Source organism: Amblyomma maculatum, unplaced genomic scaffold (assembly GCF_055883805.1).
Source record: "Amblyomma maculatum isolate TAMU_Amacu unplaced genomic scaffold, ASM5588380v1 scaffold_19, whole genome shotgun sequence".
Classification (NCBI taxonomy): domain Eukaryota; kingdom Metazoa; phylum Arthropoda; class Arachnida; order Ixodida; family Ixodidae; genus Amblyomma; species Amblyomma maculatum.
Window position 1 is genome coordinate 6,730,730 of NW_028146744.1, and position 25,852 is coordinate 6,756,581.

At 48.5% G+C, this 25,852-nt stretch overlaps 1 protein-coding gene across 1 annotated transcript in view; it reads left to right on the forward strand.

The window, feature by feature from the left end:
• The window catches only part of LOC146171619 (nose resistant to fluoxetine protein 6-like), a 217,512-nt gene that overhangs the window by 99,210 nt on the left and 92,450 nt on the right, over positions 1-25,852 (forward strand). Inside the window, exons 3-4 of the mRNA XM_084586464.1 lie at positions 9,956-10,070; positions 22,381-22,468. Coding sequence (XP_084442590.1) covers positions 9,956-10,070; positions 22,381-22,468 — 203 coding nt within the window. The remainder of the gene's footprint in view (positions 1-9,955; positions 10,071-22,380; positions 22,469-25,852) is intronic.

A 25,852-nucleotide genomic window follows, 5' to 3' on the forward strand; every position in this document is an offset into this window, starting at 1 on the left:
AGGAGTACCTGGCGGAGCAGCGTTCTTCATCTCGTTCGCAGCGTCAGCCCCGCTCCCCTTCGCCAAGGCGCTCCTCCTAGTTCACTCACGGTTCCTCGCGAGAGAACCAAGGCCGCTCGTCTAGCCCTGGTCGGGAAAACTGAAAACAGCGACCTTCGGGGGCGAGGCCGCTGGTAGTCGCTGCGTTGAAGACCTCCCGTCGTCGCCGCTTCGATCCGACCGCGAGCTGCTGGTACCGTCACCTAGGGAAGTAAAAAGCGTTTCTCTGGACATTCCGGTTATTTTAGACGGTCGCACTACGGTCAATGCATTGGTGGACACCGGTGCCGATTATTCAATTTTGAGTGGTCGCATGGCGACTGTTTTGAGGAAGGTGCTCACTGCTTGGCCAGGTGTGTACCTTCGAACCGCCGGCGGTCATATAGTTACTCCAAAGGGGATGTGCACGGCTCGCATTCAGATTAACGGACGTACGTTCGTCGTTAGTTGCGTTGTTTTAAGTGACTGCTCCCGTGACCTTATCCTCGGCATTGACTTTCTGCGGGAGTACGGAGCAGTTATCGACCTGCGAAATAGACTCGTCACGTTTTCGATGGGACAATCTACCGAACAAGATAGTAGCAGTCCTTGAAATACCGCACTTCGTGTTTCCGCTGAGAGCGTCTCGCTGCCGCCGCGAAGCAGTGTTCTTGTGGAAGTAACCTGTGACGATTTTCGTACCGGTGATGCTGTAGCGGAGGCGAACCATACAATCCTGCTTGCTCATGGCATTTGCGCTCCCCGAAGTTTATTGTCGTTTCACAATGGCCGGGCTGCACTCCTTGTCACAAATTTTTCTAATGAGTACCGACACTTGTTCCCGGGGACTGCTATCGCTTTTGCTGACCATGTTGCGCACGATCCGGTCTGTTTTGCATCCACGGCAGTAGAAACTAACGAGCCATCTCTTGACAACATCGACATTAACTGTCACTTGTCAAAGGAGAAACGGCGGGCTTTAGAGCAACTACTGCTAGACTTCAAGCACTGCTTTGCTTCTTCCTCGAAGGTTCGTCAAACACCCATCACACAACATCGCATCATTACTTATGACGACGCTCGCCCAATACGACAGCAGCCTTATCGTGTGTCTGCCAAAGAACGAGAAGTGATCCAGACGCAAGTTCAGGAGATGCTGGATGATGGTGTTGTGCAGCCTTCACAAAGTCCGTGGTCTTCACCAGTAGTCCTTGTCAAAAAGAAAGACGGCACTCTTCGATTTTGCGTCGACTATCGTAAATTGAATAATGTGACAAAGAAAGATGTATACCCGTTGCCGCGCATCGATGACTCACTGGACAGATTGCGACGTGCGAAGTATTTTTCATCTATTGATTTAAAAAGCGGCTATTGGCAAATCGAAGTAGACGAAAGAGACCGAGAAAAAACCGCATTTGTCACTCCAGATGGCCTATATGAATTCAAAGTACTCCCATTTGGATTGTGCTCTGCCCCAGCTACATTCCAAAGGATGATGGACACCGTCCTCACTGGCCTCAAGTGGCAGATCTGTCTTGTGTACTTGGACGATGTAGTTGTTTTTTCCGATACATTTGATCAACACCTCGAACGCCTTCGAGCTGTCCTGGAAGCCCTCCGTTCTGCTGATCTCACGCTGAAGCCCTAGAAATGCCACTTCGGGTATACAGAACTCAAGTTCCTCGGCCATGTTGTAAGTGCTGATGGGGTGCGCCCGGATCCCGATAAGACTGCTGCCGTCGCACGATTTCCCGTTCCAGCTAATAAAAAGGCTGTTCAGCGCTTCCTCGGCCTGTGCGCATATTATCGGCGTTTCATTGCGGACTTTTCTCAGATCGCAGAACCTCTGACGCGCCTTACAAGGAAGGACACCTTCTTTGTGTGGAACTCTGAGCAGCAGATGGCCTTCTCTTTGCTTCGTGAGCGCCTTCAAACATCCCCTGTTCTGGCGCACTTCGATGAAGCGGCTGACACTGAGGTACACACTGACGCCAGTAGTATCGGTCTTGGCGCGGTCCTTGTTCAGCATCAAGACGGGTTTGAGCGAGTAATAGCCTATGCTAGCCGCACTCTCTCTCGTGCCGAAATGAACTATTCCACCTCAGAAAAGGAATGCCTGGCGGTCGTATGGGCTACTATGAAGTTTCGTCCCTATCTTTACGGCCGGCCATTTAAAGTCGTCACCGACCATCATTGTTTGTGCTGGCTGGCAAATCTGCGAGACCCATCTGGACGACTTGCACGCTGGAGTTTACGGCTTCAGGAATTTGACATAACCATTGTTTACAAGTCCGGCCGCAAACACGAAGACGCCGACACGCTGTCACGAGCACCCGTTGACACTGGCGATACTACAGCCGATGACGATAGCGGTTTTCTAGGAGCCCTCAGCGCATCTGAGCTCAGGGATCGACAAAGAGCTGATCCAGACATCCTTCCACTCATCGATTATCTGGAAGGGCGTGATACGATTCTGCCTCGACACCTATCTCGGCACCTTGGTTCCTTCTGCATACGGCAAGGCGTCTTGTATAAAAGAAACTCCCAGAGCCAAGACAGAACTTACCTTCTGGTAGTGCCATGCGAGCTCCGTGAGCATATTCTCCTTGCTTGCCATGATGAACCAACGTCTGGTCATTTGGGTTGCTCACGGACTCTTGCTCGAGTGCGCAACATGTATTACTGGCCAGGACTTTCCGCAGCAGTGAAACGCTATGTACGAAGCTGTCGCGAATGCCTGCGCCGTAAAACACCGTCCCAGAAGCCTGCCGGATTTCTCAAGCCCGTTAAAGTACCCCGCATTCCGTTCGACCAAATTGGAATGGATCTCCTTGGCCCTTTCCCTTTGTCGCAGGCCGGAAACAAATGGATAGTAGTCGCTACTGACTACCTGACTCGATACGCTGAGACAAAGGCAATCCCTCATGCCACAGCTTCCGAAGTAGCAGAGTTTTTCATGCACAACATAGTCTTGCGGCATGGCGCCCCTTCCTACGTCATTACCGACAGAGGGACAACTTTCACTTCACAGCTGATCGACCGCATATTTGAGCTGAGTTGCACCACCCATCGCAAAACCACAGCGTACCATCCACAAAGCAATGGCCTTACAGAAAGATTGAATAAGACGATTGCGGACATGTTGGCAATGTACGTCGATGTGCAGCACAAGACCTGGGACGAGGTGCTGCCGTACGTTACATTTGCGTATAATACAGCCTCACAAGAGACAACGCGCTTCACACCATTTCGACTTGTCTATGGACGCGAAGTTCAGAGCATGCTCGATTCCATGCTCCCGTGCCCAGATGATGACCAGCTATCTTCAGATGCCCAGCAATATGCCATCCGCGCTGAGGAAGCCCGCCAGCTCGCCCGTGTGCACATTGGGCAGCAGCAGACCACTGACGCGCACCGTTACAACCTCCGGCACCGCCAGGTTGACTACAAGCCTGGAGACCAAGTCTGGGTATGGACACCAGTTCGCCGTCCAGGCTTGTCAGAGAAACTCCTTTCCCGCTACTTCGGGCCCTACAAAGTGTTGCGCCGTGTGAGTGACCTCAGTTATGAAGTTATCCCAGACGGTGCCACACAACCAAAACGTCGAAAGCACAGCTCGGACATTGTGCACATTGTGCGACTGAAGCCGTACTACCACCGATAGCGTATGGCCACCCGCTGTGACCACTCTCTTGCTTTTCACACCATTTTTACCGGCCCTTCGCATTTTTTTTCGGAGGGAGGGGGTAATGCCACCTAGCGTTGCCAGGTGGCGCATGACTGAGGTGTGAAAGGAGGACGAAGTTGAAGAGGACGACAAAGTGTCGCTTGCACGTTTGCGTCTGTGCTGCTGTGTTCTTGTGTCTGGGCTACCCCCTGCTATCATTGGTATCCTTAGTCACCGTGTACGTGACAATATATTATGCCGTGTTGAGACACACGGTATTGAAAAGGCAGCAAAGCGGTTTTTGTTTATGCCACAAGCGCTCATAATTTGCACTTTCATTGCGCGTCCGAGACGCTAATTTATGTGGCTCGCGGTACAGTCAAGCGAGTCGCATGTCTTACTCGTGTCTTTATTCGACAACAGAGCGTGGAAAAAGCGCAAACGTAAGAACGCGCGCGCATGCCAGCCAATTTCCCGGACGGCGAAGGAGCGCTGCCCCAAAAAGCGTGCCGTGTGCAGCGCACGCAACCGGCGGGCGAGGATATTCGAGGAGGAAAGCGCCGGAGTGGAGGAGAGTGTCGCTACTTTCAAATTATCGAGGGGTTTTAACGATAACCAGTACGTTCTCCTGACAGTGAAGAAGCGAAATCTCACGTTTGCACTTGTGGGTGCGTATATGTCGCCATCAAGAGGTTTTGACGCCACACGATTGAGCGACTTCATGGCGTTTACTTCTAGCCCTTGGATTATCATAGGAGACTTCAACGCTCACCACATCAAGTGGGGAATGAACCTCAAGGGAAGAAAGCTTGTTTACTTCGCCTCTGATCGTGACCTGCAGTGTCTTAATGACGGTACACCGGCCTTTATTCGAGGGACAACTTACAGCAGCTGTCCTGATTTAGCATTTGTGTCTCGATGCCGTACCAGCAACGTGCTTTGGTTTGCAGATATATAAACACACGGAAGGAACCACATTCCTACTATGTGATCAATAATGGCCTTTCCACATCCACGTCTGCCCCAAGAATGCATCGATTGGTCGGCATTTCAAGCACTTATTGAAGATGCTTGCACAGCAGGCCTCTCTGCAGGTATTGAGGAGAAAATTAAGGGGTCCATGATAAAGGCAACGCCTTTCTTCACCCCAATGCCTACCTACACTAAGTTTGATACGGAATTACAGCGCCTGCGATCATTGCGACGGAAGGCAGAGCATAGATACCGACGCACAGAGTCGCGCCTCGACCTTAGAAATGCGAGGCGCATGTCAAAGAAAATCCAGCGCAGAATTCCAGCCCTCCAGGCAAAACGTTGGCGGTTATTCTGTGAAACGCTTGATCCCCGCAAGCCTTTATCGCGCATCTGGAATGTTGTTCGTGGTCTCCGAACATCCCCTAAACAGCTCTACCCATTCAAATCTCTAGCACTCTACCAAAGACGTGGTGAGGTCGAGGTAGCAGAAGATTTCTGCGCTAGGGTAGCAAGCTAATCGACTTCAGCGGCAACGCTACATTTCAACGATGTTCCAGCTTCACGGGATTCACGAATGGACCTTCCCTTCTCCGTGGAAGAACTTGACGCTGCGCTGGCTTCTTGCAGACGGTCATCATCGCCGGGTTCCGACGGTGTAACATACACTGCGCTTGCAAATCTTGGACAAGAGGCTAGGCGCGCTCTTTTGGAATATTACAAAAAATCATGGAATGAGGGTGCAGTTCCAGACGAGTGGACGTGCAGTCGTTTAGTTCCGCTCCTGAAACCTGGCAAATCGTCTCTGGACTTGACATCATACCGTCCAACTGCACTAGCTAGTTACGTTGGTAAAGTACTGGAAAGAATGCTGCTTACACGTATTGAGTGGTACCTGGAGCACTACCGCATATATCCGGATATAATGCCAGGGTTTCGACGTGGACGCTCTTCCATTGACAACGTGGTGGACCTGGTATTTGAAGCACTTACCCGCGTTGTTGTTGCTGGATATAAAGAGCGCGTATGACAACGTCACTAACTATAGCCATTTTGGACGCTCTGGAAGCTGCCGAGCTTGGCGGATATGCAGTTATTTATCCAACAGATCTCACTTTATGCAGTCTGAAGATGGCCCAGCATCTTCTCATTTCACTTCCTGTGGAGTCTCACAGGGCGGAGTACTAAGCGCAACGCTTTTCAATCTTACTCTTGTCGGGCTTGTCGACTTATTACCACAGTCGGCGAAACTTTCAATATATATGCAGACGACATTTGTATCTGGGCATCAGGAGTTACGCGCCCACAGGTTAGAGTGAGGCTTCAAAAGGCGGCACGTATAGTTGCTGCCTACCTCCACCTGCAAGGTCTTCAGATATCAACTGAAAAGTGTTCGCTAGTTGCATTTACACGCAAGAACATATCACCTTACACCGTACGCATTGATGGTGAAGCAATACCCTACGAAAGCAGCCATCGCTTTCTGGTAATGATCATCGACCGAAATCTTTCCTGGACTCCCCATATTTCATTCATGAAAAAGAGGCTGACAGCAATTGCTGACGTACTTGCCTTTATTAGGGAAAAGTCATGGGGAGCGTCATTGCAGTCGATGCTTCAACTGTACCGTGCATTAATTTATAGGATTTCTAAGGTACAGCTTACCTTCACTTGGCAATATCAGGAAAATCAAATTAGGATTTCTACAGAGCGTTCAAGCTCAAGCTCTGCGAACCTGCCTAGGATTGCCGAAATGTGCCTCTACGGCTGCTACCATTTTAATTGCACAGGAGTTCCCGAGTTCCCTGTCATCATTTGGCCAGTCTTCGTATTACCAGGCCGCGTACATCGTTTACAGATACCATTGATGCGCATCGCGCTATTTTGCTGTCCCAGTTTACAGCCTCATCTAGACCGTCCTCTCCACTATGGAGCCTGCATAAACGACACGTGCTTCTTTCAATACCCGGCATCAGGAAGAAGGTCGAGCTATCGCCGACAGAACTAAAACAAATCACTCTTGAATACTTCCATGAAAACCATGCAAATCGTTTGCACGTCTACACTGATTGTTCAGTGAATCCCGTGAGTTCTTCAGGCTCCATGGTGATACCCTCAATCAATACAGAAATAAAAGTTACGACAATTCACCAGACTTCTTCAACAGCTGAAATGCTAACCACTCTTCGTGTCGTATTTAGGCATATCAGTTAGCAGAGCCCTCAGCGGTGGTCTATTTTCACAGATTCAAAAGCAGCCCTGCAAGCCTTATAAGCGGCTCTACGCCGTAAAACCCATGAACAACTGGTTGCGGAAATACGACAAATTCATCACTATGCAATTAATGGAGAACAAGACATCATCTTCCAATAGCTTCCAGGACACAGCGGCATAGCGGGCCATCTCCGGGCCGACGAGGTGGCACGAACAGCCCAACAAGACGTCGATTGTGTGTTGATTCCCTTTACCAGGGCAGACGCAGTGGGCAGGCTACGCGCACTTGCGCGGGAACACACGCTCGCCTTGTGGAACTCTGACCAGTTTACGAACTGCCGCTTAAAATCTCTGGACCCTGACCTGAAGCTCCGGCTTCCACCTGGCCTACCCCAACGCGAAGAAACTTTTCTGTGCCGCCTGTAGGTGGGTGTAGCATTCACAAACTCGTATTCTTTCATAATAGGTATGGCAATGAAACACTGCGCCGAACTTAACACACCTCAAGAAAGAAGACGAGCCGTATGGCTTCGCTTGGATGAATGTCAATGAGTAATTATTCCCTTACTACAAATCTACTTCACCTTGGGGAATTCCCCTAAATATTCAATCAAATAAGGAATATATATGGCCCCCTTTTCCTGGCAAAAAGTGGGAAATGCCACCGTTCCGCTGTAACAGCTGCCGTTATAAAAGTGGCTCGGTGCGAATTTTCTAGCGATTGCAAGCAGGGGTTCCACTCGATCAGAAAACATTTCTTTTATCACTCCCCACCAAACATGTAGAATTATTGACATCATGATGCAGCTCCTTACAATCCGCCTTTTTCAGAAGATATGTCAACCTCAGGGGAGTGGTAGGAAATTCGTCTGGTACGGTTTGAAAGGAGACGCACGTGGGAGACTCGGGTGTGATTTGGTTCCACGATCCGCTGCCAGCTGCGCCTGGAGAGAGGCGTGTGCTTGACAGCTGCTGCCATTTGTCAGATGCACCTGTACCTAACGGCGCATGCCAAGTAGGATCTGGCGGTTTCCCTTTCAACCAGAGGAGTAGTAGCAGAACGGACTTGAAGAAAAGGTGAATTGTGACGAATATGCGACTGATGAAAAACAAAATGTCCGAAGCTTTTAGGCCACAGGATGTGCTTTTTGAGACACTTAATTAGTATAGCTTTTACGGAACCCCCGAGCATCAAAACATAATAAATAGTAAGAGTGAGGGTTATTGTCACTCGGCACAGCCTTATAGCTTAATGGTGTCCAAGTGCCCCACTACACGTCCGAAAATCAAGTCCTCAAGCGTGCAGCCACTTGCAATAAGCTCTGTCCACACACTGCCACTCAATCAGTGACGCATACAACCGGCTAGAATAAGCACGGTGCGTGCACTGCGCAGAGGCTTTGGTTGATGTCTACCTATAAGACGACGAAACATGGACCGTTTCGTGTTTTTTTCCTTGAAATCCCTGGGTTGAGCCTCTGCTAATCTATTTACTGAGAAACATAATACGAGCCATTAAGGCGTTGACCAAATCATAAATGTAAGAACCAAGTTCAGACAGCATTGTTGTAGTAAAACCCTGGCAGTTGACGTAATATTTCTGCTCCCTGCTTTATCACAGCGTCCGAGATGCAACACTGACGCTGTTTCTCTCAAATGGGCATTGATAAAGCCAAGACAGCGGTTAGCCGCTACAACATTTCAAAGTGTCCATTACGGTACGTTTTATTTTGGCAGCCTGTCATGTAAAAACGCCGCCAGGAATAGAGTACGCGAGCACCAAGAAAAGATTGAATGCTCTAAAGAAATGGTTGTGCCTTGGGGGCTATTCATGTGGACATGGCCAGTGATATCCCGGCACTGGAAGTGCTGGAATAGTTGAACGGAACTGCTCAATATGCTTGGCTCTATAATTGGACGGCACTTGTGCGATTGGTAGTGCAGACGTTGCCTGCATTGCGTGCCTTTCTCCTCTCCCAGAGCTTTTTCCTTTTAGAAGCTAACCTCCATACATTTCATTCTCCTCCTTGTCCTTGTTCGACATCGAGTAATGTGTTGGAGATGGTGTCATACTGAAAAATTGAAATTGAAAGTAATCAGGCGTTTAGCTATTTGTTTTGTTTACATTCAATTATAGTATCAGTACCGAAATCATGAAGGAACGTAAGCATTATCTTAATTCGTAAGAAAGTGAACGCAAATAAACTGAAAGTTGTAGACCAATCAGCTTACCATCGGTTATGTGCAAGGTATTCACTAACGTAATTGCTATAATAGAATCAGGGCAACCTTAGACTTCAATCAACCAAAGGGTCAAGTTGGTGTTAGGAAAGGATGCTCTACTATTGATCATGTCCCCACTATCGATCGCTCGATATCAAAATGCTCAGAATATAGCCGACCCCCATACATAGCATTCATTGACCACAAAAATCCATTTGATTCACTCGAAACCTCCGCCGTAACGAAGACATTGCGAAATCAAGGTGTTGATGAGCCACATGTGAAAGTACTAGAGCATAGTGGTTGCATAGCGACCATGGTTCTGCATATAGAAAGAATAAAATTCCGATAGCGCTGCAAAATCTACAGTAGATAAATGCCAAAGTCTGAGCGTTGCTGCCGCACACAGTACATCGCACGCCCCTTGCCAAACACAACCGGCGTTCCACTGAATCCCTCAAAGTTCACCATCGTTCTATAACGGGTTTTCAGGAAAGAAAAGGCGAAGTATCGTTCGCGGAATCCAGCCGACACATATTGCGGACAACACAGCAACGCTCAGGCTTACGCATTTCTTCAGTGCAGATTCCGAAATGCTCTCGGAATGTTTTGATGACGTCATCAGGATGATTGACAAGTGAAGCATCAGCGCAGAGATCCGATGAACAGATTCCATGCAGATGTGGCACACAACTCTCGCGCACGGGATTCGCCTTAAAATCCCCATAGAGAAAGGAATTAAGCAAACACACGATCTCCGATACTATTTACTCTGTATGTTGGTGAGGCTTGAAATGTCTAGCTGCCAGTGCAAAGCCAAAAAATGAGAGCAAGGAATAAGCGAACCATCCTTGCGCGCAGGCGGTGAAGGAGGCTCTGGACGTGTCCTGGGGTCTGTACACGACGAGGCTTCGAATGGGGATCTGCGTTCCAGACCAATGCTCCCCAGCCGAGATCGACAGGATGCTTCAGGCCGGTACGTATACACACTGAACTGAAACCAACCTCGATGGTAGTAAGCAGCTTATGAGCTGGAAGGTGCTCCAGAAGTTTGGGGTAGACTTATGCGCCGAAATAATGTGTCATGATGAGACGGTGGAGCATATTTGCAGCTCATAAAGAATAGTATTTAATTCCAAAGTCATTAATGGCCCCTCAGGAACCAAAATTGCCATGTGGAAGGAGAGGCAGAAAAAAGCAGGAAGAGCTCAAAAATATTCGGAGTGACGCCAAATTTTTCAGGCAGACTCCCGCAATGAAAGGAAGCTAAATGATCTGAAACGAATTTTCGGCTATTTTAGGTTAGGGCGTAAATGAAACCTATGGGTATTCTGATTGTGAGACAGGCATGCTAGCCACACGCTGCGAATTTGTCTCCTTTTTTTCTGATCAAAATGAATGACACAGTTCGTTAAAAGTCTCAAAGTAGAATACAACAAGGACGGTTTGGTTTGGTTCATTGGTTCATTGGAGGCTAACCAAGAGAGTTCTACTTAAGTTGAGGACAACCCAGAGGGCTATGGAACGAAAAATGGTAGGGGTAACATTAAGAGATAGAAAGCGTGCAGAGTGGGTCAGAGAAATAACTCAAGTTACCGACATTCTAGTGGAAATTAAGAAGAAGAAATGGACATGGGCAGGACATGTAGTGCGAAGAGAGGATAACCGATGGTCACTTAGGGTAACAAACTGGATTCCAAGGGAAGGAAAGCGTAGCAGGGGGAGGCAGAAAGTTAGGTGGGCGGATGAGATTAAGAAGTTCGCAGGGGTCAAGTGGATGCAGCTAGCACAGAACCGGGTTAAGTGGAGAAATATGGGAGAGGCCTTCGCCCTGCAGTGGGTATAATCAGGCTGATGATGATGATGATGATGATGATGATGATGATGATGATGATGATGATGATGATGATGATGATGATGATGATGATGATGATGATGAAAGCGACCCAGGCTATGAGAAACAGCGTAGTGGAGGGCGCCAGAAATTTCGACCGCCTGGAGTTCCTTTACGTGTTCTGACATCGTACAGCACACGGGCGCCTTGTTTTTCACTTCCATCGAAAAGCAGCTGTCGTGGCCCCGCATCTTCGCTTCCAGCAGTCAAGCGCCCTAAACCCTGAGCCACCGCACCGGAGTTCCGCCTTTAAGGGTATGACGGGAATGCGGCAATGGGTCGCATCTGCGGCTGCCTTTGCAGATTCTCGGTGGCGCTGATGCACTCCTGTAATCACTCGCCTTGCCTTCTAAGCAGAAAGTAAAGCCACGAGTCAACGAGGCTAAAAACGTACTTTCAGACATATCTACTTGGTTTAACTACTTTAAATCCCTAACACATTTTTCAATTTGACGCTAGCATCGAAGGTCCATTCAGAAGGAAAAATAAGAGGGACTTTAGCGACTAAAGGCGAAAAAGGCGAAAGACTGAGGTCTCATCTTGTCTAGCGTTCCTCCCATCTGCAATCATACATTTTAATGCGCGCCAAGGAACGCCACGCGACTGGAGCGATGGCGCACCATCCAAACGTGCACTTGTCGGAGAAAGTGTGACAGGTACAGCGCCTTTCCTCCAGAAGTCACATTTTGTCTAGCGTTCCTGCCATCCCACACTTAAACGCGTGACAAGGAACGCCACGCGAGAGCCGCCGCAAAAGCAGGACATACCTTGTCCACGACAGTATGAGCCATTAAAATATTTCGCCTTAAAGTTAGAGGGTCTCTGCAAGCGTACCCTTCCTATCCTATAATTTTCCTCCCATCGTTAGACTCTTTTCGGCATTTGCTGCAGTGCTACTTATAATTATAATCGGTTTACAAGAAAGGAAAGACGCAGTATCTATCATACTTTCTCCGGCAAGTGTGAGTTTGGACAGTGCACCATCGCTCCTGTCGGGTGGCGTTCCTTGGCGCGCGTTCAAGTGTGGCATTGCAGATGACAGGGACTCCTCCCGTCTCGGCCAATCAGAACGCCGCAAGAGCGGGACACACTTTGTCCACGACAGCATGAGCCATTAAAGGCTTTCGCATTAAAATCCAGGGCTGCTGCGGAGCGTATGGAGAAACTGGGGAATCATCGAGATGGCCATGGCCAAAGAAAGAGGTGAAAGGGATTAAAACATCGCATAAATTTTGAATATCAGGTCGCAACACGACTCAAACGTGATTCATTATTGAATACAAAAATGCAAACTAAAATAGACCAGCTGAAATTAAAGCTGGTCAAATTGCATGCGAATCGAAGTTGTCATTTACGGGTCACCAGCCAGACACGATACCCATACGCCATCGAGATACGTGCATACCACTTGGCTAAGAGGAGTTCTTCCGCGTCTAGTAATAAAAAAAGCAGGACGCTTAAGCCTAGCTTTAAGAGCACATTTGATAATGGATTTGACACCATTATATTGTCTAACGAATTTCTTCAAATTGTGTTGTTTTTGAGGAAATAAGGACGCAGCGTCTGTGCCACTTCTCGATGGACGCCCACACTTTCAATGAACGCCACTCCGTAGGAGGTACATATGTCGTTGATTCCCATTCTTATAGGTTCATTTCACATGACGTCATCGCACCACATGACGTCATGGCACGAGCGCCGTCCGCGATTTTTTTCGTCACGTGCGCGACGCTGCCCGGTCGTCGCATACCAAAGTTGACGTGTGGTGGAGTCACACGATAGACAAAATCGTTAAGCACTATCGCGATCTGGCTTTGCGTGACTATAGTGAGCTAGAATATTCAAGCATACTGTAGGCGTGACCCTTAAGTAAGAGATTTCCACCGCTTTGCTTCCGTCCGCGAGCAGTGTTTTCGCAGTTCGGATTCATGCACGAACGACACTTTTCTTTTGCTTTTATTTTTGTAGCGGAAAGCATTCCAGCCACATTTTGATGTCCAAACATGCACAGCGTAACATGTATTCTACTAAAACGCCGGAGGAAAGCGGGCTTTGAGGGACTGACTAGTACTGTCGTAAAGCAGGCACGAACGGGCGTCGCCGTCACGGGCGTCGCCCAATCATCTTAGCCCGACGCTTGTAGTGCGCGCAGCGGTATCTTTGGTCAGCGCCTGGTCTGGTACCTGTTGTGGTCGTCACTGACGACAGCGCCCCAAGCGGCAAGCTAACCAGGCGGACCGCCGGGAGACCCCGGCATGGGCTACCGCGCCAAGCAGAGCGAAAACGGGCGCCATTACCTGATGTATAAATAAACAGTTTTGCTTGTTATACCGGCTACATCTACCACATGGTGGCAGCGGCGGGATAACCAACGCAGCGTGACACCCAGAAGGACAACGAGCGCAACGTACGCGGCCGCAGCGTCATGCCAGACACTCGCGGCGCGAACGAAGAGCGCGCGAGCGGCACTCCTAGAATGACGTTCAACCCGCTCGCCGTGGAACTGCCGACAAAGCTCGATTTCCGCAAGCCCGAAGATTGGACACGATGGCACCGCAGATGGGAACGCTACCGACTCATCTCCGGTCTGACTGGACAGGACGAGACGACGCAAATCAACACAATACTCTACGTCATGAGCGAAGAAGCGGAGGACGTGCTCGCTGCTTTGAAACTGATGGACGAACAGATGGCATTTTACTCCGCCGTGGTGAGTGCTTTTGAAAAGCATTTCCTACCTCGAAAGAATGTCATCTATGAGAGAGCGCGATTTAACTCTCGGAAACAAGAGTAGCATGAAAACGTCGACGCATTTGCGACTGAACTGTTCAAGATGGCCGAATGATGCGATTACGGAACTCTCAAAGACGAACTGATTCGGGACAGGCTCGTGGTCGGCTTGTGAGACGTAAAACTCAGCCAGAGCCTACAGCTTGACGCAGAACTCACTCTCAAAAAAGCAATCACAGCTGCCCGCAATTAAAAGAGCGTTAAACTTCAACACAAGGAAATTCGCTCCATCGAACAGCCAGCTCTCGACATGGAAGAAGTTCGCGGCCAGACAAACGTCAAACCTCGCCGGAACGAAGCGAAGGTGCCTTTCAAGTCGCGACCTCAACGTACATACAAGACGGGAGACGAACGCTGCAAGTGGTGCGGTGGTCTACGTGACCACACAAGACACAGTGTCCCGCGATAGACAAGACGTGCAACCAGTGTGGGCAAAAAGGCCACTACGCCCGCGTCTGCATGTCTAAGCCGAAGGACGAGACCTCGAGTATCCGACAACGACCAAAAGATCTCGGAGAGCTATATCTAGGCGAAATCGAAGTGGGAGTGAACCCGCCGTGGAGGATTACTGCTACCGTGAATAACTTGCCTTTTACCTTCAAGGTCGACACCGGCGCGGATGTGACTGCAATCGCACACGACCAGTACGACAGAACCGTCATGGGACCCATCAAGTCAACGCAACAGCTGTTCTACAGCGCCCTCTTCAGCTAGACGAAAAACTCGTACAATCAACTGATGTCCCCAACTTCTTGGCGTCATATCCAAAGCTAACGTCTGGGCTTGGAGTCATGAAGACTGAGTACCGCATCAAAGTCAAAAAGATATCGAACCATACGCAGTCAGTTATCCCAGGCGCGTGCCTCTTCCACTGCTTCCACTTGTGAGGAAAGAACTAGAAAGGATGGAAGACTTGGGAGTTATCCAGAAGATCGAGCGAGCAACCGAGTGGTGTTTTCCAATGGTTGTCACACGAAAAAAGACCAATGAGCTGGGCATCTGCGTAGACTATGGTCAACTCAACCAACAAATAATACGCGAATGTGTGCTCATGCCTACGGTGAACGAGTGTCTTGCAAAATTAGCAGGGGCAACAGTTTTCAGCCGTCTAGATGCACGAGCAGGGTACTGGCAGGTGCCACTGTCCATGGACTCTCGCGAATACACAACCTTCATCACACCAGTTGGCAGGTTCCAGTTCCTGAGGCTTCCCTTCGGAATCTCCACAGCGCCAGAGTTCTACCAACGAGAAATGCTCCGTGTGCTCGAAGGACTAGATGGAGTTAGTTGTCCGCAAGATAACATCATTGTCTCAGGGAAGAGAACTGGCGAACACGACACCATCCTACAGTTGGTGCTGAAGAAGCTGGAAGGTGCAGGTGTTACCCTCAACATCGATAAGTGCTCCTTTCGACAAACAGAAGTAACATTCTTAGGACACGTCGTAAACTTAACAGGAGTCAGCGCCGACCCGAAAAGGTCAAGGCCATAGTCCAGCTCGACCAACCATATGATTTGTCCGAATTCAGGTCGTTGTTGGGCTCTGCAAACCACCTAGCGAAATTTCTTCCAGAGCTAGCAGACTTTACGTAGCCTCTCAGAGACTTGCTTCACCAAGACGCCGACTGGCACTGGGGCCCGGCTCAGCAGCACAGTTTTTACCAACTCAAGCAAGCTTTAAGCAGGACGCCGATTCTCACTCACTTCGATGCTCAGTCGCCTCACACAGTGTCTGTGGATGCTTCCTCATATGGTATTGGGGCGGTACTTCTACAGCAGTCGCACGAAAAGCTCCTACTTGTGGCACATGCATCACGCTCCCTTACGGATACAGAGCAAAGATATGCCCAAATCGAAAAGAAGGCACTGGCAATCACATGGGCTTGCAAAAATTTCAGCGAATACCTGCTGGGATCAACCTTTCACGTGGAAACGGACCACAAGCCATTAATACCGCTGCTGACGACTAAACGACTTGACGAGCTGAGTCCTTGCCTTCAACGTTCCAGGATGCGCCTTTTGGAGTACGACTACACCATGTCCCACACTCCCGGCAAAAAGCTGTACACAGCTGACCTTCTGTCCCGGAAGCCATCTGGAAAACCAGCAGACAAAGAAAGAACTCTCGAGAGTGCAGTGCGCGAGTTTGAAGAATTAGCACTTGAACAGCTCCCTGCTTCAAACCAAATGCTGAACAGAATTAGAGCAAGCATCCAGTCAGACGAAACACTTTCCAAGGTGGCTACCTTCTGCACTACATCATGGCCAACTGTGCATGGGCTGTCACCAGTCCTGAAGAGGTACGTCGAGGTGGCTAGTGAGATTTCGCTCGTTGATGGTCTGCTATTCAAAGGCGACAGAATAATCATCCCGCCAGACATCAGAGTAGAGGTTCTGGAAAAACTCCATGCAGGCCACTTTGGCACAACGAGGTGCCAAGCGAGGGAAAGAGAATGCATATGGTGGCCAGGCATAGGCAAGCACATTGAAGACTACGTGCAAAAGTATCCAACTTGCAGAGAGCACAGAAAGAGAGAAACAGAACCCCTGCTCCTAACCGCATTGCCAGCACACCCTTGGGACACATATATTATGCTGAGGCATGCAAAAGGAAAGAAAAATAAAGAGCCTCTGCCCGTGCCACAAGCCCTTGGGACACAGTCGGCATGGATCTGTTCACGCTGGAGCGGAAAGAGTATGTTGTAGTAGAATACTACTCCCGATTTTTCGAGCTAGAATAGCTGCCGAGGACAGCCACAAAAAACATAGCCCTATTCTTGGAGCCAATGTTTGCACGGTGCGGTGTTCCACGGACAATACGCACAGACAACGGGCCGCAGTTCACTTCCACAGAGTTCAAAGAACTATAGTGCATCACTGGGAAGCCTCACACACAACCTCAAGCCCTTACTACCCGCAGAGCAACGGTATGGCTGAGAGGGCTGTGCAGATAGCAAAGCACCTTTTGATGAAGTCTTCCAACATACACGAAGCGCTGCTTGCCTACAGGGCCACACCCAGCGTGGAAGGATTTTCACCAGAACTCTTAATGGGTCGTCGTCTGAACACCACAGTACCAACCACTTCGAATCTGCTAGCCCCGAAGTGGGACGACAGCGAATTCAGACAAAATAATGAAGCCTACAGAGCTCGTGCAAAACGATCATAGGACACCCGGCACAAGGTACGGAGCCGAGAGCGCTTACCACCAGGCACAGCGGTGCGCATCCTCGCTGGAGCTGCATCACATGGCGTGGTAACACAGCCAACATCAGAACCAAGGTCCTACGTTGTACAAACCGACAGAGGACAAGCAAGACGTACAGCAAGGCACCTGCAACCGTTGCAGGACACGAGCACCACAAGAAATGGACGTGTTTGTAAGCGACCAGAACGCCTGTACCTGTGAGATCAAACCTTTCAAGAAAGGGGGGTATTGTGACAACAGCGCTCCAAGCGGCAAGCTAACCAGGCGGACCACCGGGAGACTCCGGCATAGGCGACCGCGTCAAGTAGAACGAAAACGGGCGCCATTACCTGATGTATAAATAAACAGTTTTGCTATACCGGCTACGTCTACCACAGTACCCACAGTCACAGGGAAAAGCTAGCAAGAGCTAATTAGTAACGTGCAACGGCTTAAAGGTATTCCTCGCTGCCTCTAGCACTTTAGCGCGCTTGCAGTTACGCATACACGTACCGGGAGCACAAGGGCAGCAGTCGGAAACGTTCTCCTCCTAGGGTTGAAATTAGCATGTTTATGAAGTTGTCATTGAGTAAGTGCGATCACTTGCACATACACAACCGCGTTTATATCACATCAAGCGGAACAGTTAGCACAGCAATGCTTTAGCAAAACGACGCAGGAAAAGCAACAGTGCAAGACCCGCCACAGCAGGCGTCTACCCCAAAACGTTGACGGCTGTGCTGTTCTCGGAGTTTTTACACCTGCAGGACCTATTGCCACATCCGTAGACAGAGCAATTGACCATTATTGTAGCAAATTACCGAGTTCACAGCACATTGGATCTTCCAAACTACCCAAACGAAACCTCAGCAGACGACGACGATGACCAAGGCTTTGACGGACCGGAAGCGGAAATGCTTCATTTTTCCCACCGTCCCCTGCGCAGCAGCCGACAGTGAATACAACCTATAGCAAATTAGCACTAGCAGATGGAGCACAAGGGAGAAACGTAATTGTATAGTACACCACCCTGAGCGCGTGACAATTAACGCAATATCGGCGCGAATTCAGATGCGTATTTTCTTTTGACACCGCACGCCTCTTCCGAAGGCCACTACTCGTGTCAACAATCTCTATACGCCCTCGGTTAAAACGAAAATAGAAAACGCTGTTTTTGACTGTAAAGCAGGTCTCCAAATGCAGCTTATATGTCATTTGAAGGACCCATTAAAGGCGATCGCGTCGTACTCTTAATGAGGATAATAAATCTCACGCAATTTATTTTTTTATTTAGCTTTAGGACCAATGGTTCCATCCTAAAGACAGCTAGTATGACCGACTTATTCTCTGACTATCGGGGTGCTATCTTTCTTTCGCTTGGGTTTGTGGCAAGGAACATTTTTCTCAGGCGAAGCGGCAGAGCACGTTCCTAGTGCAGGCGAGAAACACGAACTCGATTTATGTCGCAGTGACAGCGCATGTCCACATTGAATTACTACAGTTGATATCGCAAAACGCCCTGATCATGAACTGTCATATCTGCACCTTCTGGCGACTCGCATGTAGAAATAACCTCAGAAGTTCGGAGAACATTTTCAATGTCAATATCCGTGCATGTAAGCGTGTTTCGAAAGGCCACTCTCAGGTCGACAGCTGGTTGTACACGAGTTGATATCGCCCCATAACTAGCTCTTGGTCGACTTCCGTCGGGAATGTAGCGCATACCTCTTTCTTGAAATACGTATTTTATGCGCTATCTCAATAAATAAAGGGCCTGAGAAGATGCCGTTCGGTCTTCGTGATATCTCGCTCGAACAAGTGCTACAATACGAAAAAGAAGTAACGCTTCCCCTTTTGGCATTGCGACAACGTATTTAAGCAGCGTTTTCTAAATTCTAGACCATTTCGCAATTTTAATTTATTATTATTCAGGCATTTCTTGCAGCCAACAAAACAAGCGAGCGCAGGAAGCAAACCACTGCTAAATACTGGCTTGTCAAATGTCACCATGTTATTTTTTTCTACTTGAAATGCATTTTCATTCATCTGAACAAGCGTGACAGACTGCAAATGCAGGCCATCAGCAAGTGGGTTTGCCAGGCATCCACGTTGCATCGCTATTTGTATGCACGAACAAGGGACTGGAAGGGGTTGCGCTTGGTTATCCAGTTATCACGCACCTTGATCTCTCACCTTAAACTGGCGTCAGCAACGACAGAACCAGCCACGTTCAGATGTCTTTAAGAGCACTGGGGTATAGTGGTAATGCCTGGTGAGGCTATCTTTTTCAAAGCAATGTGCGTGATTACGGTCCCTTCGCCACACGATAGAAAAAATGCTCAGTCTCTTCTACGCGATTCCAAATTCTCACTCATGCGACTTCAAGATGTTTAGCGAAGTGCAGTAATAGGGAACCCATGCTCAAGTTTCTCCGCGCGACGGCAGCGCCACATACCTGGCGTGGTGGCGAAATGTGAAACGATGGGATGTCTCCGGAGCAGACGCTCCGCTAGCTTCCTGTGCACGTGCAGGGATCGAGTTGCGCTTGGCGGTTATTTGGGGATGCAAAAACGCTTCCACTGATGCGAAACGGAAGTAATAAGTAGCATCGTGTCATGGGCAGCCACAATAGTAGGCGAAGCGCCAAATAACGAGGCTCACGTGTGAAACTTTGCAGAAGCGTTTTTGCAAGAGCTCTTTTTCAACCGCATGACAGCCTACTGAGAAGTCTCGCGTTCTTTGTGGAAACGAAAAGAGCCAATTTCCCCTTTCTTCGTAAACTCAGAAATGTAGACAGTTGACAAAGACGGCTTGGAGAGGCCTCAGAAGAGTACAATGGTTTAACACCATGCATACAAAGGGAAGAGGATGTAAGATTATCCTGCTCTTCGCTCCCCGCATGTCTTGTTTTGCCGATTTTCTGTGCTCTCTCCATGCTTTGCGAGTGCGCTGAAAGCACCCAAATCAACAGATGTGACGTCCGCGATCAACACTGCTGCGTGAATGTGCCCTAGGTATCCACAGCTGCCTTTTCATTTTTAACATGACCAAAAAAATATCTAGGAACAAGGCCTTTTTTTTTTTTCGGGGGTGGTGGCGGCGTTGGAAAACATGCCTTTTTAAGATGCTTTTACAGATTTCCACAAATTGGCCGATAAGTGAATCAACTAATATTATTATTATTATTAATAACGATGATATAACGTTAGTGCATGACAAAAGCGATCATAGCTATGGCTCGAATGACACTACTCGCATGAGCACCCCGTTCGCGTCACAGGGTTCGTGAGTGCAAAACAAATATAATCACAAATGAAGCACAATTCCATTTATTAAGAACCGAAATAAAATACAATGCAGTACCAACTTGGATTTCACCTGCCTTCCGAGCCAGCGAGTCGTGTATGTCACGTGCAGGGCACGGAGCACGCATGTGTTTATGAGATTGTTAGCGTTCTTGCCTTTGAAGAAACACCTCCTTCGGACTATATACTTATTCTTCCACTGCAAGATTTGCTTTGGTAATGTCGTAATAATAAAAACAAAACCATATATAAATCGCATCCTACAGGCCAAAACGATGGTCAACGAACGAGCCACTTTATTTCACAGTACTGATAATACTTTAGCAGTTTTAGACATATTATATACGACTATATAATTACATAGCGGACTTACCTCGAGATGCACTTCCAACATTTTCGCTAACGTGGGAAGCATTCACAATCAATATTTACTCATCGACGTCTGTCGTCTGCTCTACAGTGCAGATGTGAATAAAAAGTTTCCCGCCTATAATTAAGTATCCTTCATGGAAATACGCGGCAGGTTGCCCAATCAACACGGAATGCAAGAGACATGGATGGATGCATGGATGGAAAAACTTTATTTTCGTCAGAGAGCATGTATGGATGGTTCCGTGTTAGATGGCCATCAACCCATGGCTGACGGCGACCTGGGTGGCCCACTCCACGGCCCTGGTCTGGACGACCGGGTCTGAGCTGGCCAACACGGCCTCCCACTGCTCGAGGGAAGGATCACGCATAATATCCGCCGGTGGCGGTGCTATGCTACAGCTCCATAATATGTGGTCATAGGTTGCCAATTCCTGACACCATTTGCACTCCGGCTGAATGTCGCGATGCGCCTGCGGGGGCGCGTGCTCTTGCCAGAAAAAGCGCGCAGTACACGCCGTGAAGGCAGCGAGCTGAGAGGGCAGCGCGCGACAAAGCAGCGCGAGACGTCTGCACGTGCGCGGAAGCGAGAGAGCGAAAGTAGAAAACCTGCACGAGAGCCTAGTAGTGCTGCCGTGTGTATCCCCAGTTTCTACTTTTCTGTCAGAGATAGCGCTCCCTGTCAGGAGCAGCAGCTGATAGCTACTGCTACCACCCCGTTTCAAAGGGGACGCTCCTATATTCCATCCATCCATCCAGCAGCGCCACTCGACTGTGCTTAGAAGCCTATTGCTATTGCTACGCCGCGAGTGTTTGGCCTTAAAACGAAGCAATGCTGCCACTTTATTATTGGGAAGACCTGCCGCGCTGCTGATAAGGCGCCATTGGACAATTAAATTTAATTTTTTCTTTATATTAGTAGGCTATTGCTGAGTTTTGCTCTTTGTGCTTTTAATTTGTTGGAGATATTACGGAAATCATGGGGTATTTTTATTGCGTAAGCAATACTACTCCAGGTGTCAGCCCCTTCGCGTAGCCGCGGCCGGTAGCCACTATGATCCTTTAGAACAGCTGCAGATGGGCTCCCAGCTCAAACCGTCGGGTGGCCGCGGCCGGTAGCCAAGCGGTGCCGCTGCCGCCCATGGCAACAGGAGCGGCTACCGCTGGGCTCCCAGCTCAAGTCGTCGCGTGACCGCGGCCGGTAGCCACGGTGCATCGCTGCCGAGTGGGGGCGCTGCCATCACCATGGGCGGCTGCCGCTGGACTCTGAGCTCAAGTCGTCGCGTGGCCACGACCGGTGGATGCAGCGCTGCAGGTGAAGCAGCGCCGCTGCCGAGGGGGGGCGCTCCCATCGCAATGAGCGGCTGCTGCTGGGCTCCCAGCTCAAGCCTTCGGATGGCCGCGGCCGGTAGCCACGGTGCGCCTTAGACGAAGAAGCAGAAGCTACGTTGGCTTTGCTTACGCAACCTACCGGGTTTCTCTAAAGCTAAACCTCATCTAATTTTTTTTTTAACTGGTTGTCTTTTTCATCATATTGAAGGCGCGTTTTGTTAAGCATGAGGGTCATAACAGGCTCATGCAAACATAGTCTCGTCAAAGAGTAAAAATTACGCTAATAACAAGATGCGGTTGCTGAATTTTGACCCTTAGTGATGGTGCTATTCAGAAGTGTGTGCGTTCCTTTATTATCCGGAGAGTTACCCTATGACATTTTTGAAGTCCTGTTTTTCTTCTTTTTCAGTCTCTGCAAAGATGCTCCTGAGCACGACTCTTCTGGGCTGTGAAGTGAAGGAGGCAACGTCACTGAACAAGTCACAGATAGTGGCAGTGTAAGGATTTCACGGAACTTCAGCATAATTAGGGTGCTCTCTTAGAAGCGCTTCTTTATGTAGCATTTACACTCGGGGTATCCTAATAAATGAGGCGCTTGATTTCTGAACCCAAGGTCCCTGGACGAAATTCCAGCCGCAGTGGTCAAGCCATGGTGTGCATGCAGTGCGGCATGTCTTATTAGCTGGTATGGTTTGATTAGGGCATTTTAACGTCCAGAATCGGCTAAGACTGTAAGAGAATGCATTGCGGAGTACTTCAGGAATTTTTACCGCGTGTAAAACGTGGGGTAGTGATATCCCAAGGGTGACCAGCGTTTCTCTTCCATCGAATGCACCCCAGCTACTGAGCTACCGCTGCAGGATCTGTGTCTTTGGATGTGTTTTTTGTTTACTCAGCTTAGAGTCGCTAAGTAAAATACTAGCTGCGCTGGCGTTTCACTGAAGATTAAATATGAAAGCTCCGGTCTCCGGAAAGAAGCCGATAAAAGCTAAAGAAACCATGGCGGTTCACATTATAGCAGAGCCTTCCGCCATCGATATTTCTCAGAGCTCACTTGCTGCTTCTCGACGTTGAATGCTAGACTCCATAATCATAAAATACCACTTATATTGCTAAATGTGTGTGTCTGTGTGCGTGTGTTTTAATGTTTCTCCGCGAATTTGTTTTTGGCGAACAAGTCATGCAGAGAAGGCGACGTGTCTCAGAGTTTAATGTTTGCCCGTGTTAACCACTCAAAACCAAGACTACCAAAACTGGCTACTCCTGGTGAAAATATACATACGTTGTTTGCAACGCTGCACTTTCCAGTAAAAAAAAAAAAAGTTATTTTCATTCATAAGATAAAAAAGCTCTATTGAAAAACTCAATTGTGGGCGTCGCACTTCGGCGACTTATAAAAACATGTGCACCTTACTTTTCCCAATCATAGCGTCGATTTAGATCGGCAAACGCCTAACACCACAGGCAAAGTATGCTCTTTTCTGTTGCATAAGCACTTATTAAAAATCATTACAAATGAATTATTTTATAACGAACAAAGTGATAATGGTGTGAAATAAAGGGGAAAGTTTTAAAACTATGCAGCTATACTAAACAGTGCATGAAATATAACACCAGGTGCTTTGAGCACAACCCTCACAATTTTTTAAAAATATTCTTTTTGTCTAAAAACATAAAAAATGATTATTATCAATGATTATTACTAGTAAGTTGTTAATTGGAATTTAATAGTTCACTTTCTAGCTGTTACAGACAAGCAACTGGTTGCAATCACAGTTGGAGCTGATAATTAAGGATAACCAACAAATGAATAGGATTTCGAAAATTGCCATTACCATCGGTGGTGTGGTCATGCAAATTTTCTGGTTTAGTTAGCAGTTCGAACACCACGCGCCGGTTGTCGCATCGTGACGTCCATCAAATATATCGCCAATTCGCGACGCATGCCCTACGTGATCTCTCACCCTGCCAACCTATCTGCGCCGCGCTGCTCTTGCGGAAGCCAGGACGGGTTCATGTGCACGTACTGGAATGCCTGACAGATTCGTGCTCCATTTTGCTGATTGTTGTTTGTTAACGTTTCATGGCCGGGAGCCATTTGCGCTCACCGTCTGTTCTGCGGCAAAATGCTCATATCGGTCCTGTGGCATGCCACTCGTTTTCTACTTGTCATTTCTCGTTTTGAGGTGTTTTATTCTCAGCGTGAAACTTGATGGGTTTTGTTTCTCAATATGTAACGATTGACCGCTACAGCTGCCAGAGCCTCCGATCAGTTGGTAAGCCGACTAATACATAAGGATCGCCAGTGGCATGTATTAAGAGGCTAAGTGATTTCCAGATGTTTTATAGCCACTAAGCCAAAGAGCGCCAACTCGGGTCTCTCCTTTCACGTATATCAGAATCAGCCTGCCGTGACATTTGAATTCATGTCACCCCACACAGGCACGTTCATGCGGTTTTGTTAAAGCGGGGCTTTCTACGTGGGCTACGCGTCATAACCTTAAAGGCGGAGCTTAAATGCTAACCATGTAGCGAAAGGTACCCCTGAGCGTCTTTTAGGAGAATCTTTGCAGAAACTGAAAAAAAAAAAAATGAAAAGCCGGATTTCAAAAATGTCATTCCGGCAGCGGCGGTCGCATTTCGATGGAGGCGAAGAGCCAAGCGCCCGAGTGTTATGCAATGTCAGTGCATTTTAAAGAGCCCCAGGTAGTCGAAATTTCCGAAGTCCTCCAGAACGGCGTCTCTTAGCCTGAGTCGCTTTGGGACGTTCAACCGCCAAACCGAACTAAAAAGGCGTCTTGCTTTTGATTTATTTGAGCCCTAGGGTTTGAATGGGAGCTGCTGCGGGCACAAGGTAAGGAGCAGACTGATTTATTTGTTTTGGTAATGAATTACGTTAAATAAATGTGACATTTTAGGGGTCGTGCTGTATTTGCAGAAATGAAGCTGATCCTCCAAATAGTATGGCCGAGAAAAAAATATTAATTGTAGTCTGAGTTACAAGGCTCACAGGCGTCAACATGACAGGCTGCTTCACCTTCATAACAGAGCTCTGACACGCTTGTGTGATGTAGATCCCTCCCCTCAGAGATTTCGCCACTCTGCTGGCGGCACCCGAAACCCAGACGGGCGCGCCACGGTTAGTTTTCAGTTTCGCTTCGACCCTCGCTGATAGCCGCCGCGTCGGTACCCAATGCGTCATTTCACTCGCCTCAACGCACTGAGGAAAACTTTTCAGGATGCGCTCACTTCCTCTGTTAGGGCGTGAAGCTTGACGTTAGGCTGAGATCGGGGCACTTCGTAGCGAGAGGTAGAAATTTTTTAATATTTTTTTTCTTGGCTGCACTATTAGCTGCGATTTCTACAAATAAGACACGCCATCAAAAACAAAAAATGAGAAGGCAAATCACGTGTTAGTGAATAAGGGCAAAATGAAAGCACTGAAGACCCAAGTACTAAAGCGGTTCAGCCCCTAGAGCTCAGCTGGAGCGATACCATTAAGCAGGCAGCTGGGGAAGTGGGAACCGATAACGCACGACGACATATTCGTTCACTATAGGGGCCTCAGGAGGCATTTTCCTACATCATCAGCCTGACTATACCCACTGCAGGGCGAAGACCTCTCCCATATTCCTCCAATTAACACGGCCCTATCATAGCTGCATCCGCTTGACCCCTGCGAACTTCTTCACCTCATCCGCCCACCTAACTTTCCGCCGCCCCCTGCTACGCTTTCCTTCTCTTAGAATCTAATTTGGTACCCTCAGCGTCTATCGGTTGTCCACCCTTCGCACTACATATCCTGCCCATGCCCATTTCTTCTTCATTTTCACTATAATATGAGTAACTTGAGTTATTTCTGTGACCTACTCTGCACGCTT